At 59.7% G+C, this 19,675-nt stretch overlaps 1 protein-coding gene across 2 annotated transcripts; it reads left to right on the forward strand.

Annotated features, from left to right (window-relative positions):
• The first annotated feature begins 136 nt into the window (after nucleotides 1-136).
• NEMP1 (nuclear envelope integral membrane protein 1) lies at nucleotides 137-15,595 on the forward strand. Of its 2 annotated transcripts, XM_030554660.1 has the most exons (9): nucleotides 137-230; nucleotides 4,020-4,141; nucleotides 6,735-6,954; nucleotides 7,740-7,812; nucleotides 8,314-8,407; nucleotides 9,153-9,267; nucleotides 9,855-10,080; nucleotides 11,384-11,557; nucleotides 12,185-15,595. In XM_030554660.1, the coding sequence occupies exons 1-9, from the start codon at nucleotides 143-145 to the stop codon at nucleotides 12,369-12,371; spliced, it is 1,299 nt and encodes a 432-aa protein (XP_030410520.1). In that variant the 5' UTR covers nucleotides 137-142; the 3' UTR covers nucleotides 12,372-15,595. The 2 variants fall into 2 exon arrangements, with proteins under 2 accessions (XP_030410520.1, XP_030410521.1); XM_030554661.1 differs by lacking the exon at nucleotides 11,384-11,557.
• Nucleotides 15,596-19,675: the final 4,080 nt, after the last annotated feature.

Below are 19,675 nucleotides of genomic sequence, written 5' to 3' on the forward strand. Positions count from 1 at the left end.
AGGGCTGTCGGTCATCGCGGTTGCTAGGGAGCAGGGATTTACGTCACCCAACAGGCGGGCGCCCATAGGCCGGCGGCCCGCCCATCCCCCTGGTTGCTAGGGAGGGCTGATGACGGCGCGAGCGGAAGTGCGCGGCGCGGCCATGGCGGGAGGGATGAAACCAGCCCCGGGGCGGCGGCGGCGGCTCCTGGGGACCCTGGTGCTGCTGCTGCTGCTGGCGGGCGGCGCAGGTACCGGGGGGGCCGGGCGGGGGCGCGGGGCTGGGAGCCCAGGGGGGGCAGGTACCGCGGGGGGGCAGAGTGGGGGGCTGGGACTGGAATACGGGGGGGGCACCCCCAGGGCCCCGGGTGGGGGGTGCAGGCGCAGGGGGATGAGACCTGCGGAGGGGTCCGGGGTGGGGGGTGCAGGCGCAGGGGGCTTGGAGCCAGGCGGGGGCCGGTACTGGGGTGGGGCAGAGATGAGGGGCAGGGGCCTGGGGGCGTGGGGGGTGCAGGCACTGGGGGGCTGGAAGCCAGGTGGGGGCCGGTACTGGGGTGGGGCAGAGATGAGGGGCAGGGGTCCGGGGTGGGGGGTGCAGGCGCAGGGGGCTTGGAGCCAGGCGGGGGCCGGTACTGGGGTGGGGCAGAGATGAGGGGCTGGGACTGGAATACGGGGGGGGCACCCCAAGGGATCCGGGGTGGGGGGTGCAGGCGCAGGGGGCTTGGAGCCAGGCGGGGGCCGGTACTGGGGTGGGGCAGAGATGAGGGGCTGGGACTGGAATACGGGGGGGGCACCCCAAGGGATCCGGGGTGGGGGGTGCAGGCGCAGGGGGGTGAGACCTGCGGAGGGATGTGGGGTGGGGCAGGGCCCCGGGGTGGGGGGTGCAGGCACATGGGGCTTGGAGCCAGGTGGGGGCCGGTACTGGGGTGGGGCAGAGATGAGGGGCAGGGGCCTGGGGGTGTGGGGGGTGCAGGCACTGGGGGGCTGGGAGCCCGGAAGGGGCAGGGACTTGGGGAGGGGGAGGCACAGGGACCTGGGGGGCTGGGACTTGGAGTGGGAGGCAGGTACTGGGGGGATGGATGGGAACCCAGAGAGGCCCAGAGTCAGGGTGTGGGAGTGGCATGTGTTGGGGAGCTGGGAGTGGAGCAGGTGGGGGGGCCTTTTTGTGAGGGCCCCCACAGTGGGGTGTTGGCAAGTGGGGAGGTTGCTGGCTAAAGGCCCACAGGGAACTGAGATTTGTCCGACACCCACCCCCTACTCCACTGGCTGCCCCTGTGTGGGGCAGCAGGTAAATCCCCATCACCCTGCCCCCTTCTGTCACCCACCCTGGGGGCTGCTTGTAATCTCATCAGCACTGCCCGCTGCTTGTTAAATTATCACCTTCCTCTGCCACAGATCTTAGCACTTGCTGCCCTCCCTCCCCAGGCTGTTCTTTGGGGCTCATGAGCAGTGACTTCTGGGGGGGAGGGAGACTTATGGGTGGTGAACCCAAATTAGTGAGACTGTGAACCCCCAGGGATTTGGAGTGGGAGGCTGGCAGGGCTGGTGGGCACTGGCAGGCGGTGTAGGGTTGGGAGTTGAGACAGGGCATGAGGGTGCAGGCAGGCGGCCTGGGGCTGGGTGAGGTGCTGGCAGGATCACAGCACAGTCTGGGGAGTCGGATGCATCTTTTCAAATGCCTCGATTCCAAGTGAATCTTGTGAGCTCACTGCAGGGACTCGGGGGATGGGAATGAGGCCAAGTAGAAGAGGGTGGGGGGCCTGTGGGCACTAGGGAGGAGGCAGGGGGCCTCCCCACATGGGTGCCCACCACACTGTGCAATCAAACCATAATCCTGACCAGTCCCCTTGGGGTGCCACCATAGTGCAAGTATCCAATAATCCCGTCTAGCTGGCTGCGTCCCCTCTCCATACCAACTGATTGATTCGTCTCTGTGCAGGGTGGGCACGTTGGAAAGTTGGTGCCTGTAGCTCTGGCCCTGGAGTTGGTGCCTATACAAGGAGCCACATATATACTTCTGGAGCCACATGCGGCTCTTCAGAGCCGCAGGTTGGCCACCCTGGGCATAGGGTATCTGATTGGAAACACCAAAAATGTCACTTGGGAGACAGTGTGAACTAGTGGGTAGGGCATTGGCTGGGCCTTGGAGACCTGTTTCTGCCACTGGCCTTCTGGATGACCTCAGACAAGTCACGTCCCTGCTCTGTGCCTCTTTTGTAAAGTGCTTTGAGATCTATGGATGGAAGGTGTTCCAGGCGAGCGTGGTATTGTTCTTAACCCCTAAAGATGTACTGTGGTGACTGCCCTCCAGCTAGGCACGTACTGTTCCTCTGCTAAAAATTGGGCTGTGTGAAAGGTGCCTTGTTCAGTGTGAACAGTGCTGTGCCTGGCACAAAGGGTCAACAAATACCCACTAATCCTTGTGAGCAGCAGACACTGTCTGGTCACACAACTTAGTGATTGTAGCATAATTTTTAATGTCACTCACGTTCTTTCCCTACTACAGTTGGAGGTAGCTTAATGTTTTTTACTCCATCTAATGTCTCTCCTCTTGGGGAATAACACTTTTCTATGAACTTAAGCACGTTGGTAAATAGTTTAAAGTCACAGAGCATTACTCAAACACCCACTCTCTGCCGTGAATCTATATGCCTGAGCCATCTCCGTGGGAGATGCATGCGCCTGTTGAGAATAGACTCTTAGGAGCCTCTTCACAACACATGCATGCGTTGGTGAAAGCCTGGGGTTTGGCTTTTTCCTAAGAAGGTTCGAGGAGAGGACTTTCTCCTTGCAAAGGCACTTACAGATGCCAAGCCAGTTATAAAACAGGAGGAGTTCAATGGAATATCTTTTAAGTGACCAAAGCTACATGTTCTCCTTCAGCCACAGACATTGGACCTGAAGCGGGAACTAATAAGGGGAGGTTAGGGTCTGTGTTAGGCAAGAGATGCCCCAGTGGTCCCTTCTGGCCTTAAACTCTGACTTTCTCTCACTGATGTGGTTGCTGAATGAATTCCCCCAGGGCTGCGTCTCGCAGAGCTGCTTCCAACACAAGTGGAGGGCCAAGGAACACCAGGCTCGGCTCTACTGGGGGAAAATGTGGGGTTACTCCCAAATCCCAACCCTGCTCAGATGGCCACTGAAAGGCAGGATACAGGGCTAAGAGGACCACTGATCTGGCCCACTATAGCCGTTCTTATGAGGTCTATGTGGGATGCACATTGGCTCTGATCCTCCGGTCGTGTTGGGGTAAATCAGGAGAAATTGCACAGAAGTCAGTGGAGCTGCACTACGAGCTTAGAATCAAGCTCGTGTTTTAGGAAGGCTCCACGCAGTTAGTCCCTGGCTGGTGGTTCCCTTCACCTCGGCCTTCCCAGGGCAGCTTGTTTGGTGCTGGTGGTATGACCGAGTGCCCGATCCCTAGTCGTGGGGGAAAGGTTTAAACAGAATCACTCCCAGATAACTCCCTGCCAGAGTCCCGTGAGTCCTGGGGCCGCAGTCCTTGCCATGGCATCCACCTGTGGCTTGTGGGAACATTCTCTAGGCTCGAAGTCTCCCCTTTGAAAACAAGCCACCCACGATTGTTTCTGTCCCTGGCGAGTGTGAAGAAAACCTGCAGCAACACGAGCGGAGTGTGAAGTGCTGGGATGCCTTCCTGAGTCTGCAGGCAGCCGGAAACTCTAGCCCAGGAACTTTGAGCCCAAACACCCAGCTTAAGTGCCCATCTCCTGATCTCAGACCCCTTCCCCAGGGGCCACCCATTATAAATGCCAAACCCTCTAGCTTCCCTCATCAGGGTGCACTGAAGGTTGGGGCAGGGGCCCCGTGAAATCAGCTGAATTGATATCAAAACGAACACACAGTTCTTTTAAACAAAGTGAAAGGGAACTTCCCCCCACCCCCATGTCTTGGTGCTGGACACAGGACAGACTCGCCTCACACCCCGTGTGGGGCTCGCTTCCAGACACAGGTGGGAATAGATGCATCGGGTCTGGTTTGGTACTAAATCCTTTCTTGTCCCTCTCCCCTGTCTAATGAAGAGGGCAAGAAGCCAGTGATCCAGCTCGAAGAAGGGCACGTGTACCATCTGACGTTCCCACAGCCATTCTGCTACACCAACACGGAGACCCCGAAATGGCACGACATCTGGACCCGGATGCAGGTAGGAACCTGCTGCTGCAAAGCCAGGTCTGCGTCTCGCTGCAGCCCCTGCCCCCCAGCGTTTGCATTCAAGCCGAGAGTCCAAATGAAAGAGGCTTTGTTGGGTTTTTTTGAACCAGCGAAAGAACCTCTCAGACCAAACTAGGGTGACCAGATGTCCCGATTTTTAGGGGCCTTTTTCTTATATAGTCACCTATTACTCCCCACCCCGTCCCGATTTTTTACACTTGCTGTCTGGTCACCGTAGAACAAACCCCCTTGTCTCTTTATCGCCTCCCCTTGCAGCGTGCGCGGTCCCTGGGATAGAAACTTCTTGCTTGGACCCCTCCCTGTGTCTGAGTGCTCCTGCAGCTGGGCCAGTCCCAGATGTGGTCCAAGCCGTTGTGCCTTGCCCTTCTTGTCCTGTGGTTTATGTGAGGTTAGCAGCCAGAATGTGCTAGGGGCTGTACATGCAGGTGCGAGCACAATAAGGCCAAAGGATGACCACCATTGTCCTAGGAATGCATTGTAGTGGTTAGAGCTAGCAGGCTTGGTTGCAGGACTCCTGGGTTCTATTCCCAGCATTGGGAGCAGTATCGTGCATTCGTTAGAACAATGGACTGAGCAGCAGGAGTTCGGGGTCTCTTCCCCCCCACGCCCCCCAGCCCTGCTGCTCACTCGTGTGGCCTTGAGCAAGTCACTTAGGCTCTCCGGGTGTCAGCTGGAAACCGGGGAGAACACCTCTGCAGGTGGGTGTTTTCGGTGGAGAAGCCCTCTGAGTTGCTGGCTAGAGGGGACATTGCTGACAGCAGTATGGCGCCTGTTTCCAGCAGTGTCAGATGTAGGCACAAGGTAATGTCCCCCTGCGGGGACGACTCAGGGTAGGAAAAAGGAGAGGAACTGCTAGTTGCCGGCAGGCACGGGGAGGACTCTCAAAGGGTTGGTGTTCACACCCGAGGCTTCATCAGACATCACTGCAGGGCTGTTCCTCCCCCGACACCTCTTGTCACCCGGATCTCCCCTGCCACAGCAGGCAGACGCTGTCCTAGCTTCTCACAGTGGCTGCCTCGAGGCTGCGTCTAACGTTGGCGAAGTGGTAAGCATCTGTCAGGACACTTCATGTCACGGTTTCTCGGTCTGTTGAGATCCAAGGCACTGTTGTTCGCGTCAGCCTTTTCCGACCAGAGGTGGGGGGAAGGAATCGTGTCAGAGAACCGTGGGTTTGCTAACTCATTCCATAAAGCTATCAAAGATGAAACTGCCTGGCAAGCATGTCAGGAAGTGAATAAAACAAACCCATTGAGGGAAGTTTGTACAATCAGCGCTTAAGCTCTTTCCGTCTGAGAGACTCGGCAATTTTAACAAGGATGCTTCAGTTCAGACCCCGGCTGGGAGCATTATCCCCCAGTTACAGGTGTGGAAACTAAGGGGAGGGGAAATGATTTGCAAGTGCATGGAGGAAGCAAGCGGCAAAGGTAGGAACACTCTAGACTTTCTCGCTGCTGGTCCTGTGCCTTGAAATCCCCTCATCCTTCAGCTAGTCCCCTGAAAATGTCTGAGACCAGCTCTTCTCGTAACTCACATTTTTAGACGCTCGTGGCCAGGGCTCTTGCTGATGAGAAAAGGAGACATTGAGAGAGAGTCTGCACCTTGGATGTGAAGGTGATTGTAGCCTCCAGGTGCAGGCTGTGGATATACTTTCTGAGAAGTCCGTTACTGGCAACTGCAACGTTCGTTTTCTCTGCCGAGTGAGAAGCATCTGTATTTCTCCAAGCCCTTGCACGGGCCTGCAAACTGGCTTGACTCTTTGGCCACTGGTTCTTCTAACCCAGTGGTTCCCAACCAGGGGTGCATGTACACCTGGGGTTACGCAGACCTCTTCCAAGGGGTACGGCACCTGATCTAGAGATTTGCCTACATTTACAACAGCTTCTAAAAAGCACTAGCAAAGGCAGTACAAATCAAACTCTCATACAGGCCATGACATGATTATGGCCTGTATGGTGAAATGTCAGTACAAGATTTATGTCCTGATTCATTGACTTGTAATTATATGGTGAAAATGAGAAAGGAAGGAATTTTTCAGTAACAGTGCGGCTGTGACACACTTGTCTTTTTATGTCTGATTTTGTAAGCAAGTTGTTTTTAAGTGAGGTGAAACTTGGGGTGCATGATACAGATCCCGCTCCTGAAAGGGGCTAGTCGTCTGGAAAGGTTGAGAGTCTCTGGTCGAACTGCTTCGGTAAAGTAGCTGTAGATACATTTCCAAACTCTCCAAAGTGAACTGTTGATTGTCAGTTTGGAAACGTTACCCTGTATCTCTAATAGCGTTTCCGAGACCACCTCTTCTGGCACTCCCACCGGATTAGCAGTGATTTCCTTCTCCTGATCCCACAGATCAGGGAAGGGAACAAAGCTGCCCCAGGGTCTGCGAGCTGACGTATGTGAAGCACTTCACAAAGGGCTAAGCAATAAATCTTTAGCCTTTAGCTGCACAGCTCTGATCCCCCATCTAGTTTTGTCTCCCTCGTGCTCTGGCTTAGTGAAGAACCCCGTTGTGTCCATCCCTGCGGTGCAGCGTGGGTGTGCGAGTCCCTCTCCTCTCCCGTCTGCAGATCCGAGTGATCAGCAACCAGATGATCCGTGTCACCCAGGTGGAAAACGAGGAGAAGCTGAAAGAGCTGGAGGAATTCAACATGTGGAACTTTGTCTTCACCTTCTTCAAAGAGACGCTGAATGACACCTACATCCCTGTGGGTCTCTACAGCCAGAAAACCTGCCTGAAAATCGAGCTGCCGGAGCCAAACACCACCTACAGCGTTGTCCTCCTCCGGTGTAAGTTGTACTAGGGGTCGGGCTGCCCCGCTCGGGGCTTCGTGGGCCTGCAGTGCCGGTCCTGCTGCTTAGCTCAGGATGTGCTGCACCTGCTCCATCCAGCAGCGCGGGGTTAGGTTTACCTGGCTACTGCCCGCCTGGGCTTTGCTGGACGCCACCTTGTTTAGAAGACCCCAGCTAGTCTCCCATGGGGGTCTTGGGGTGAGTGCCCTGAAACTGCCCTTTGGGGGAAATGGAGGAGATCTGAGGAGAAGCTTAAAAACAGGCAGGTGGTGGGGACAGGTGGTAGCACCCAACTCTGCTTGGAGCGTGGTCCAGCTGTTTCGGGCCTAGAACGGAGTTGTGGCGGTACCAGGTGTCTGGTATGGGGCATTACAGCACATGTTAGCCCTAGGTCTGATGTTCCTACTTTGCTTGGGGACGGGAGAGAAGCACTCACCCAACATGGACTGTATATGCCTCTGGAAGAGAAGCGGGGGCAGCCATCCGTTTCTTCCAGCCCCGGGGCAGTTTGGTGCCACCCACAGCAAAGCCGGGTTAGAATGCTTGGGCTGAGATTCACCAGGTTTAGAGCAGCGTCTGGGCCTTGGGGCCGTTTATACTGAGACAGGCTCTATTTGCCCCACGTCCAGGCATATTCAGCCCAGGGGGCTGCCTCCGTACATCGTGCTGGGTATGTCCCAACCGCTCCCAATGGATTGCTGGGACCGGGCCACATTGTCATGTGGGAGCAGCATAAAGTAACCAGGTTGGGGGCTTCTCTGATACCGTCTTGTCTCTCTTAGGGTTTGACCCCAAGCTCTGCCTGGTTTCCTTCCTGGGCCTGCTCCTGTTTTTCTCTGGGGATTTACTGAGCAGGTGAGTTGCCCTGTGCTGGAAGACCAGACCACTGCGTGTGCTGTACCTGCTGTCCTGTGCACGCGATAGCCCCAACCTCTGTGGTAATGGGCTGAGCCGCACGGAGGAAATGCGATCACAGAGATCTGCTGTTGCAGGGGCAGCAGGGCCCCAGCCTTTCCCCTGCTCCTCAGTAGCTATGTAAACCAAGGGCTGCCAACATCCACAGCTGGTCGGCCGCCTACCTGCTCACAGGCTGTGGCCTGGTGTCCCGGCAGTTAAATCACTGAGATCATCTCCCAGCACTGTAGCTCCCCTTGGTTCAGGCCTGTCACTCCACGGAGCTTGACTTGTGCAGGCCCCTCTTACCAAGACACCACCCGAGCTCCCTTCTAACGAGCCCGAGGTGGCCGGCACGTTGGCTTCCTGCTGTCCCAGGTGTGTCGGCCGGAAGCTCTGGTCGCGCTGTGTCCGTGCGGGCGGACATCTCTCAAGCTCACCTGCCCTGTGTGGTCTCCGTAGGAGTCAGCTATTCCACTACTCGGCTGGGATAAGCATCGGGGTGCTGGCCTCGCTCCTGATCCTCATCTACGTGATGGCCAAGGTGATGCCCAAGGTGAGGCTGCGGCCCTGGTCTGGGAATCGGGTTCTACGGAGCCGGAACTGACCCCTCGGCGACTGGCTGGTTCAAGGACCTCGCCGAACTGCTGGAACTTGGGAATCTGGTTACGAGCTCCTGCCCCCTGAGGCTCTCGAGTCCGGTCTATGCTGGGGGGAAACATGAAAGAGCCTTTTGGTGCCCAGGCGCCAGAGACAGGAATGCTGGGGTAGGGTGGTAGGGTGTCTGACCCCCGCTCTGAGCAAGGTAGGCGGTGGTTTAAACTGTCCCGCTGAGCTGCAGCTCACACAGCCGGTAGCAGCTCTGCAGCGGCACGTGCTGGTGCTAAAATCCTGCCCCCCAGCATGGAGGTGCTCTGGGTTCCGGGGGAGCTGGCGGCTGTTTGTGGAGGGGATGGGTCAGGAGGACACCCACATGGCCTGGCTCACACAGGGCAGCGCCCAGCTGAGATCAGGGCCCCCTTGCTACTGCACAGTGAGGGACAGGCAAAGTCTGTGGCCGAAGCAGGCAAGGGGTGAGTGGGGAAAGGCCGAGGAACAGAACCACCTGCTCCAGGTCACGTGGCAGACCTGGGAACAGAACCCAGGTCCGGTACCTGCCCCACTAGGCTCCGCTGCCCCTTGACATAGGGCCTGTCTAGCAGACAGTCTTTCCTGGGGGTGAACGTCCGACAGCAGCAGTTCGGCTCGAGCAGACGCATGGAAGCCCCTGTCTTGTTCTCACCTCTTTCCATCTGCCCTAGAAAAGTCCCATCTACTTCATCCTAGTGGGAGGCTGGTCCTTCTCCCTCTACCTCATCCAGCTGGTCTTCAGAAACTTGCAAGAGATCTGCAAGTCCTACTGGCAATATCTGCTGGGTGAGTGCGTCTTGGCGCCTAGCAAAGGCAGGTTCGCCTGTTTGTATGACGGTGGCGTGGGAGAGGCTGGGACTTCCACGCCCGTCTCCCTTCTGCGCGGCTACCAATGGGGGTCTTGGTCAGCTGCCTGTGGCCGCTTCCGGGAAGGGTGGTGGAAGGAGGGGGCAGGGGCCTGGCTGAGCTGCACCTTGGATTTGACTGCTGCAGATCAGCCCAGTTTAGCCATCTGAGCTGAGCAGCCCCTGTCCAAATAGAATTTAGAGTCATTGGACCAGGAAGGGACCCGGGATTGTAGGATCAGTGATGCCAGGGGCACAAGGAACGGGGAAGGAGCGGTTACGTGGTGCATGCTGCATAGGCTGCACCAACGCTCAGGATGCTTCCCGCCCTGCCTGCTCCATGCAATCCTCATTCTAGGGGGCAGGCATGGCATTCCTGGCTGATTTCACAGGGGGCCTGGCCGTGAACTTGCTGATGAGTCTGTGAGGGACCCTGGGCCCAAAAGAAGGGGGAGGTGCCGGGCATCTGTCCTGTTCATAGTGGCCTCCGTTGAATTCCCTCACACCTGCTCTCTCGCCCTCTCCCAGGCTACATGCTGCTGGTGGGTTTCGCCAGCTTTGCCGTGTGCTACCGGTACGGCCCGCTGGAGAACGAACGCAACATCAACCTGTTGACCTGGAGCCTGCAGCTCCTGGGCCTGCTGCTCATGTACGTGGGCATCCAAATCCGGCCCATCGCCCTGGCGCTGATCGCCATTGCCGTCTGCACCAAGAACCTGGAGTACCCCGTCCAGTGGCTCTGCGCCACTTACAGGTGATTCCACAGCTCTGGGCGTGCTGCCAGCCTGGGATGGGGTCACACGGAAGGAGTGGGAGTTCCCAAGCCGGAGCTGCAGCCTGGGTTTGGCTGACACGGAGGGTGGGGAGGGAGGAGGGGATCGGCTGCATGAAACCTGAGCCCGGGGACCAGTCACTCGGGCCTGGGTGTTCATCGTTAGCCTTTACCGGAGGGGTCTCTGGCCAAGGCAGGATTTCCTGAGGTGCCCAGTGCAGGGCCAGCTCCAGCTTTTCTGCTGCCCCAAGCAGCAAAAATCCCAAAAAGACGGATTGGCAGCACTTCGGCGGCAGCTCGATCGCACCACTTCATTATTCGGCAGCAATTCGGTGGCGGGTCCTTCACACCCTCTCTCCCTCTCTGGCGGCACTTCGGCGGCAGCTCGAAGAGGAAGAGAGGGACTGAGGGGCCTGCCGCTGAATTCCTGCCGAAGACCCGGAGGTGCCGCCCCAAGCACCTGCTTCCTTTGCTGGCGCCTGGAGCCGGCCATGGCCTGGCTGTGCTCCCAAGGGTGAGGAGCAGGGTTAGACTTTATGGCAGGGGTAGGCAGCCTATGGCGCGTCTGCCAAAGGCAGCACATGAGCTGATTTTCAGTGGCACTCACACTGCCCAGGTCCTGGCCACCAGGCTGGGGGGCTCTGCATTTTAATTGAAGCTTAAGGTTTTTAAAATGTTTATTTACTTTACATACAACAATAGTTTAGTTCTATATTTCAGACTTATAGAAAGAGACCTTCTAAAAACGTTAAAATGTATGACTGGCACGTGAAACCTTAACTCAGAGTGAATAAACGAAGACTCGGCCCAGCACTTCTGAATGGTGGCCGACGCCTGCTTTATGGCCTCGACTAAACGCTCATACCCGTCCTGGCCACTGCGTGGCACCAACAGCTGCTTGGTGGTGGATGCTAGCCTTTAAGAGCTGAATTTTCTCCTGCGTCCTCGCTGCTGTCTGGGGTTTCTCTGTGTTCTGGGGCAGGGTGGGGTCTCCCCTCTTGGGGGAGCAGTGACCAGCTCTCCGCCTCTGGTGCTGGTGGGGAAGCCGGCTCCCAAACGGGGCTCGGCAGAGTTAAACGGGGGCAGATAGCTCTGTAGATCCATTCAGCGCCTCTAGCCCAGGCCAGCAGATTCCAGCCGGTAACTTCTGCATCCGGCTCCTAGCTCCTCAGGCGTCCCCCCAGCCCTGAGTGCGGACCCGGCAGAGGCTCCAGCCGCTCTCCGTAGGGCCTGAGCGGGGCCTCGAGTCGGGGAACTGCTGCTAACGCCGCTGTTCTGCTGGCAGGAAGGTGCAGAAAGCCACAGCGAAGCCGAGCCCCCCTCGCCTGCTGACGGAGGAGGAGTACCGGCTCCAGGGGGAGGTGGAGACGCGCAGGGCCCTGGAGGAGCTGCGCGGATACTGCAGCAGCCCAGAGTTCTCTGCTTGGACTGTGGTTTCCCGCATCCAGTCTCCGAAGAGGTAAAACGCCCTGGGGGCGCCAGCAACTCCCTTATGGCACCCCCTGCCGGGGGGACATGGCTCTGCACGCATCCAGGGGAGTGCCTGGCATGGCCGTGGGGCAGGGCTGGCTGCGCTCTCGCTGTGGCAATCTGTACTCTTCCAGCAGGGCAGCCTGCAGCTAAGGCTCCATACCTGCCAGGGCTGTAAAAACTCCACCTGGCAGTTCCCAGCCCCAGCAGTCTACATCCTGACGGTGCTATCCTCACCTTGCATCGTTCAGGCATGTGTTAGCGGGGCTCGGAGCAGCTGAGCCTTTCCTCAGCCCAGAGGCCGGCTGGCTGGCTCATTATGCTGGCCTGGCCTCATGCCTAAGTGACCCTAGTGGGCTGGGCTGCGCTGGTGGCTGGGACAGCAAGGCAGTTCTAGTCCCAGCTCTGTGTGACCTCAGGCCGATCACTCCCCCACCCCATGCCTCAGTTTCCACATGGGGTTAATATTTCCCCTGTGGGGGTTGAGGCTTAATGGTGTGTGGGACCTTTTAAGGGACATTATGGCCACACGGGGTCAGGCCAGTGGTCCGTCTAGCCCAGTATCCCTTCTTCCCACAGTGGAAGTTAATTGCTCCCCATCCTCATTAATTTCCAGGTTCGCCGACTTTGTGGGTGGCGCCTCTCATCTCACCCCAAACGAGGTCTCCGTCCACGAGCAGGAGTACGGCCTGGGGGGCTCATTCGTGGAGGACCAGCTCTTTGAGGAAGACGAAGACGACTCTTTTGAAGGGGAGGGTCGCGCGGGCTTCTCCGTGTCCCAGAACCACCTGGGCTTCGAGTGAGGGAGCCGTGCGGCCAGATTTGGCGGTGGAGCTGCAGCAGCGCCCTGCTGGCGTGGGGTATAATCACTGCTCTCCGAGCGCCCCTGTGAGCACGCGCGTGTGTGTGTGTGTGTGTAAAGCCCAGTCTGTCCGTGCGAGTGCACAAGAGCCAGCCAGGCTGGCAGCACCTCCTGCTGGACCCAGTGACATGGGTGGAGTTCAATCCCCCTGACTGCCCATCTGACCTGGCAGCGCTTTGCCCTCTGGCTGGCACCAGACCTGGTCCCTCTCCCAGCTGCACGGCACTTGTCCTCTTCCTGGCTTTCCGCAGGGGGGGAGATGCTGAAGGATGTGTGGGGCGGGGAAGGGGTGTTCTGGGGGCACTTCCCCTCTGGGGAATCCACACAGCACTTTGCAGCCTGCCAATGGAGCTGTCTGGGGCAGAGGGGAATAGGGACTGCTTGTCTGAGCTGCCCCCAGCCTGACTTCAGTTGGACTGGGAAAGCCCCCCAGGCTGTCCTGAACCCAGGCAGGGTCTCTGGGGCAGGAGGGTTCTGCACAGGCCTGTGTGGTACCTCCCATAAAGCTGGGTGAATTGGCCCATCTCCTCCTGCTGATGGCCACAGAGACAATTTCATTCTCCCGCTCCCCTGGGGCTCAGCGGCGCGGGAGATGGGCAGCACCCAGGTGATGGCAGAAGAGCAGCTGCCACGCCCAGTGGCTGCAGGAGCGCTCGGCCCCCTGCCCGTAGCAGGGTGGCTTTCCTGGGGCACAGGGGTCCCCCCCTTGGGTGCTGAGCTGAGTCCAGCCCCTTTTTTCTGTGCGTCCCGCCCCCAGCAGGCAAAATAACCCCCCTTTCCACTGGCCCCTGCCCCCACCTCCCTGTCCTGTGGCCACGGCTCCTGGCCTGCTGCCCCCTGCTGGCTGTCAGCGGGCTGCACCTGGCTGCTCTGAGAGCCGGGGCGTTAGCTGGGTTACAGGCAGGCATGGGGGTGGGTGGGGAGAGGGCTGCCCGTGGGGACAGGAACCTGATCTCTTCCTCCTCCCGCTGGGAGCCAGGTTTGTTTGCACAAGAGGGGAACTTTGAACCTGCTGTGCTGACAGGTGCGTGCCGGGCAGCTGACTTCCTGTTCCCCTGCTAGGAAAGGCTGCCAGGTCCCCTCATCAGTAATGGGTTGGGGGGGCAAGAATGGCTTCCTAACACCAGAGAGACTGGAGGTCTCCGAGTGCCTCTTGGGCCCAGCATCCTTGAGCGTCTCCCTGTGGAGGTGGGGGAAACCCTTGGCTTCAGGATCTGTGTGTCCGAATAGTTCCTGCTCACCTGCTTTGTTTGTGGTTCGTTTACTTACATCCACAGTGCCCCACAGCTAGAGACGCTTTAACTGCTTGGTGCCCCTGTCTCTACCCCCTCAGCGTCAGTCGTGGGGCTCCCTAAGCCCCTGTTCCAGGCCCGACCCTTTCAGGCTTTCTGCCTAGGGTGTCCTGTGCTAATGTGGTGCTCGGCAAGGGGTCCATGTCCCCCACAGCCTCTGGTTCAGCTCCACGTCCCCTCTAACCCAGCAGCAAGCAGCCGGGTGGCCTGGCACATCCTGGGACGCTCCCCCCAGCCCTCATCTTTGGTGCTCCCTGGAGGAGTCCCATCCCCTGAGCAGGGTGGGCAGAGCACTGCCCTGCCAGCTGCGTTTCCTGTGCGCAGGGGGGAGCCTGAGCTCCATGTGGGCAGGAAGCCCAGGGGTGCTTGGCTGTGCTGGGTAAGGGCACGTCCCTTAACTCCAGCCTGAAGGGCAGGGAGCAGAGGGAGAGGCTTGCTATGGGGATTAGCTCTCTCCACGTCTGGCTGTGGGGGGTGAACGTGGCGGCAGGCGAGGGGGCTGTACCCGAGCCCTCGGGTGGATGGAACAGAGTTCTGACCCAAGGTTGCAGGGAGTTGGCTGTGTGCACTAATGCTGGAGATCCTGCCTGCGGCTTTCCAGGCTGCCTATCCCACTCAGACACTGGCTTCCCAGTGCCGTTAATGGGAGCTGTGGGGCTACGGGTGGGAGTCTGACGTTACCCAAGTGATTTAGGAGCACAAATCCCATTCATTCCAACAGGGCTCGTGCTCCTAAGTCCATTGGGCGCTTCTGAAAGTCTCCCCAGGATTGCTGCTTTGAAACCCCCTACCGCAAAGTTCTCTCGTTATTTCCAAGAAGCTTCTCTCAGTAAACATAGCGACATGAGCTCCCAGCCCCAAGTCTGTTGTCGCTCGCAGTGATGCGCTCGAGGGGCCTCTTGGCCTGGGGGAGAGACCCGCTAAACCCGGGCTGCGCTAAATGGTCAGACTAGTGATGGGGGGGGGGTCCCAACCTGCCATCCTCAAAGGAGTCAAACTCCCAGATTTCTTTTGCAAATCAGGCCCCTTTAAGTGGCCTCCAGCTGAACCCCGAAGCCTGCAGGCTGCTTGTGCCTTAGCCCTGAGCCGGTGCAGAAAGTGGCCAGGCAGAACTGTCCTGTCTCAGCTAATGTGGGTTCATTGCGTGACAATGGCCCCGTTTGGGGCTTGTGTGACTATGCAAAGTGTCAGGTCGTGAGCCAGAGTGAATGTGGAGGGCCCAGGCTGGCGTGGAACTGGGTGGGTACAGGAGCGCTGGGCAGTGCCCCAGGCCTCAGCTAACCCTGTGGCGCTGGCGGGAGGGGGCAAGGCCGGCTGGTCGCCTGCCATAGGTGGAGTGGGCCACAGCTGGCCCGGATGGCCCGTCCCGTCCACCACTTCTAGCTCTGGGAGGCGTGTGGGCCTGAAGCACAAATGGGGGGAGATGCTCCTCATTCTCTATGCAACTATCTGAGCAATAACTGCCCTCGAGTGGCCTCTCTGGGGACAGTGCTCCCTGCAGGGCCTGGATCCTGCCTGCTCCCCATGGAGCAATGTCGGAGCAGCCAGCTTTCCTTGGAGTGCCAGGCGCAGCTGCAAGATAATCAGACTCAGGGGCATCCGTGGTCTGCGGGAGAAGCCTGTACACTGCGGTCGTCGGTCTTGGCACCGCCTATAAGCCGTGGAACTACCGGAGGCTATAGCCGCGGTGGGTAATTCCCAGTTTAATTTAAGTATTTCTTTTTGGTGCTGTGCCCGTCTTAGTTCCCGCTCCCTGTCGTGGCGGAAAGCCAGCTCTGTGTTAGCCGACGCAAGCGGCCCTGCTGCCGCCCAGAGTCTATTTTTCTCGCTGTTAATGCAGATTCAGATTTTTAATAAAGTTTGTTTTTTTGTAGCTGTGTGTGTGTGTGTGTGTGAGAAACAGGGATGTAGAAACGGCGGTTCAGCTCAAAGCAGCAGGGAGGCTGGACAAAGCTGTCGTCTGTCGGTCTCTAGCACAACCGCTTCCTTTCATCCTGTAACAGCCCCCGACTGTCCTATCCTGCCTGAAGCAGTGGGGGCCCAGTGGGTTAATGCTCTGGCTGCCAGGGTTCGGCACCGAGGCTGGGTCACAGCTGGGGAACTAGAGTTGGAATAGCAGGGAGGGGTGGGGGCAGTGGCACAGCTGTTGGGGGGGCTGCTGAGGGGTGGAGGAAGGGGGGGCACCAGACAGGGTTTAAGAGGTGCTGGCAGAACAAGGGTGAGCAGTCCTGGCTCCCAGGCAGAGTCCCAGGTACTGCTCAACACAAGTGAAGCATTTTCCCCTCCTGTCCTGATGTTCGAGCCCCCCCGAGCTGCTGTTCAGGGCTGGGAAGCTGGTTCTGTGTCCGTGCGAGAGCCCACACCCCGGTTTAGCGTACGGGGTTAACACTCGTCTCGGGGGGGCCCTGTGAGGGGAAGGAGCAGGGGCCAGCAAGAGCTGGGGGAGCCTGCCTGGGGTTAGCCTTGGGCACTGCTGCGTGAGCAGTAACACTGTGTACCTCGTCCTAGCCCGTCCTCCGCGCTGTACCCTGCTCTTGGGAGCTCCGGCGCTGCACTGCAACATTCTGGGCAATGCTGCCTGGTCTAAATCTCCGGGGTTTTCGGGGCACAGTCCAGCGTCCCGGTGCTCGGAGGCTGGGCTGCCGGCCAAAGCCTGCCTGGGCCATTAGCCTTTTCCTCCCTGGCACCGTCTCCCCTGGGCTTCTCTCCCAGCAGAACTTTGCAGTGGGCTCCTGGCAACCAGCTCGTCCTGCCAGGCCAACCAAACCCCTCTGGTATTGACTGATGTCAAATTAGCCACTCGGCAGAGCAATAGCCCGGCATCCACTGGCTTCTCCTGTGGCTGGCTCCCTGGGTGACCTTGGCCAGGGCCCCGTTTCCCCAGCTGCAAAGCAGGGCTCGTAAAACCGGCTCCTCTCACGGGGGCACTAAGGAGGGGCCGACCTGGTGGCATCTCTCGGGGTTTATGGCCAGGGCGGTGGCTGGGCCCTGGCCTCTCATGCTCTCTACCCGAGGCCCTGCTTGTGCTGCTGTGCAGCTCTGCCTGGGCTGCTGGAAGGTGCCTACTCTGATCTTGCTGCGTGAGTCTCCAGCTGTGTTCATCGTACCTCCTGCTGCCTGGCGCCAGAGGGTGGCGGCACAATTAACAGGCCAGCTGGGTGGTGAAATGGGTCTGGTGCTAGCCCAGTGCCTCCTGCCCCCTGCATCTGTTCTGCTGGCCTGGGTACACCGAATCTGCCTTCGCGCAGGGGCATGGACTCGCTGGCCTCTCGTGGGTCCCTCCCAACCCTCCACGGCTGTGATGCATGGGGCCCACCCCCGTGGCTGTTCTCTGGAGCGTGCCCAGGCTGGGGTGGGGGCAAGCCACATGCACACTTGCTGTATTGTAGGGTGTGGGGCAGTGCTGGAGGGAGGGTGGAGAGGCAGTAGGTGCATAGCGTGGTGGGGTGGGCACAGGGCTGGGAGCAGGGGGAGACCTGGCTTTGATTCCAAGCTCTGCCACTGCCTCCCAGGGTGACCCTGACAAAGTCACTGACTCTATGCCTCAGTTGCCCTAGCTGTGAAATGTGCCTCAGTTTCCCCAGCTGTGAAATGGGAAGATTTGCCCTGCATTGGTCTAGTCAGGCTGTGAGCTCTTTGGGGCAGGGGCTGTGTCTCTCTGTGCATTTGTACAGCTCCTTGCACGCTGGGGCCACGAGCTTGGGGGGGTGCTGCTGTAATGCACCTAATAAAGAACAGGCGAGTCCAGTTCTGCCGGAGGCCGCCCCGCCCCGCAGCCTGGGGGAGGAAGTGGGTGGGGTGAGGGCTGCGAGGGGGTGGAGGCAGGGTGGCCCTGCCTTGGAGTGCCACAAACCATGGACAGCTCCCTCTGAGCCAGGGCTGGGCGGCACAGCTGGCTCTGTTCTGCCAAGCAACCCGCAGAACCGGCCCGACTCGCAGAGGTGCCAGCAGTGCGGTGTCATCGGTGAGGTGAGTACGGCTCCGGCTAGCTTTGCCCATCAGTTCTCTCACTTTCCCACCCCTCTGCCAGCCGCCTTGGGGTCCCGACGGCCCTGCCGAGTGGCAAAGCACCAGCTGGAGGGGCGCTTCTGTGAAGGTGTCTTCTCCGCATCCCTAAAAGAGCCACTGGCCTCCCCCGGGCTGGAGGAAACCCCCTGCCCTTGCTGGCCACAGCTTCCAAGGGAGGCAATTAACCTTCTTTTCCTCCCTAGGCTTCCTGGGGAAACGTGGGGGGGCCTGCAGCTGGGTAGGTGCAGCTCTGCTGCGGGAGCCAGGGGCTGGTGGGGGCAGAGGCGTGAGGCTGGTGGTGGTGGGGTGCTGAGGTATTGTGCCCCATTCTGTCCTAATGGGGGGCACGGGGGGACCCCGGCGGGAGGGCAGAGGAGTCCTGCTCTGGGAAGAACCGGAGGCTGTTCTCGTTTGTTTGCATTGGGATCGAACTTCCTCCTAAATCCCCCGGCTGAGCGTGAGAACACAGACCGAGGGAAGACGGGTCTGGCTTCTGAGACCCCCATCTGCTACCTCCCCCCAAAACCCCCCACCCCCAGGCCTCGGACCCGCCCTCCCCCTCTCCGCTCGCTGGGGGCCGAGATGAACTTTCTCCAGCAGGCCCGATAAGAGCCGCTGCGGTTTATGGCTCCGGGGCAGAGTCCGGGGGAGGCTGTAAAGCGAAGGTGAAGGTTGGTTTGTATTCAAACCCCTCTATAAAAGGCAGGAAGGGTTTAAAATAGGAGCAGCTGAGGCAGGAGCTGCTGCTGCAGGCCCGGGGATGTCAGGTGAAGCCCAGTGGCATGTGGCGAGCGTGCCTGGGCACAGAGCTGCGCCAGGATCCTGCTGCTAATATTTGCCATCGCTCTTGACCTCTGCCCCGGCCCCCAGGCCTGCGTTTGCCTCCTGGTCAAAGCAGGTATCCAGCTGCGGCCCTGCTGGGGTGGAGCCCGGCTTACATCGCTGGCCAGGGGCCCTGACCCTCAAACCCATCTAGGCTCCTAACTTCCCCTGGACATGGGGGCTCTGGGTGCCGTGCGGGATGGTGGAGGCAGAGACCGGGGGCCGCTCGGTTGCCTCTTTGACGCTGTGGCCCAGCTCTGCTCGGCTGACTTTGCCCCACGGGCCCCAGCGGGGTTCGGGGCTGCCCCTGTGGGGCTGGCGAGAGCTTGGGTGCCCGGCTGGGAGTAGAGTGCCCTGTAGCCTCCCCCTCCAAGCAGAGGGGTTGGGCCCTTGGCACGCTGGCCCTGGGCTCTTGGGAACACCCTGCAGCCCAGGCCCCGAGTGGCTGCAGTGCTGGGCCCGGAGAAGGGCTAGCGCGGCTGGGGAGTGCGGCTCAGGGGGCTAAACCTTCAATGGCCCCCAAGGAGCTGGGACCAGCCAGCGCCGGCCGAGGTGGGCTGGAGCTTCCCTGCCGAAGGGAGGATTCTCCCCTCTCTCCGTGACTCTGCCATGGCCTTACCCAGGCAGCGGGTGGAGGAATCAGGACGCCTGGGTTCTGTTCAGGAGCAGGCCCAGGTGGGTGTGGGGCTGACTTTGTCCCCCTGGCCCTAAGGAGGGGGTGCTGGCAGCTGTGGGGCACCCGAAACCTGCCCCTCCCCTTACAGCCATATGGCTGTGCCGCCAGAGGCCCAGGGCAAGCGGCTCCTGGCCAGCCGGCCCTGGGGACGGCTTTGGAGCGATAGGGTGGGGCAGGGAGCAGGCTGCAGAGCCGGGGCCAGAGCCGGCCGGGGGGGGCACAGGAGCGACAGGGAGAACGGGGCCCGATCTGGCACTGGGAGCCCCCCCCCACCCCCCGCCGCCCTCAAGGAAGCAGCAAGGGAAAAGCCAGCCCTGGAAGATGGCCCAGCCAGTTCCTCCTCCCCCCAGCTGGCATCCTGCTCCAGCTGGCTTCCTGGCCTGACTCACTCCTTTCCTGGCAGCCTCCCCGGGGCTCCAGCGTTAATCCCTCCGGCACTGGGGCACC

Source organism: Gopherus evgoodei, chromosome 3 (genome assembly GCF_007399415.2).
Source record: "Gopherus evgoodei ecotype Sinaloan lineage chromosome 3, rGopEvg1_v1.p, whole genome shotgun sequence".
In the NCBI taxonomy this organism is placed as follows: domain Eukaryota; kingdom Metazoa; phylum Chordata; order Testudines; family Testudinidae; genus Gopherus; species Gopherus evgoodei.

Coding starts and splice junctions, on each gene's coding strand:
- NEMP1 (XM_030554660.1), top strand. CDS start 143: ATGGCGGGAGGGATGAAACCAGCCCCGGGGCGGCGGCGGCGGCTCCTG. Junction 7,813..8,313: donor TCTGGGGATTTACTGAGCAG/GTGAGTTGCCCT, acceptor TGGTCTCCGTAG/GAGTCAGCTATTCCACTACT. Junction 11,558..12,184: donor CGCATCCAGTCTCCGAAGAG/GTAAAACGCCCT, acceptor ATTAATTTCCAG/GTTCGCCGACTTTGTGGGTG.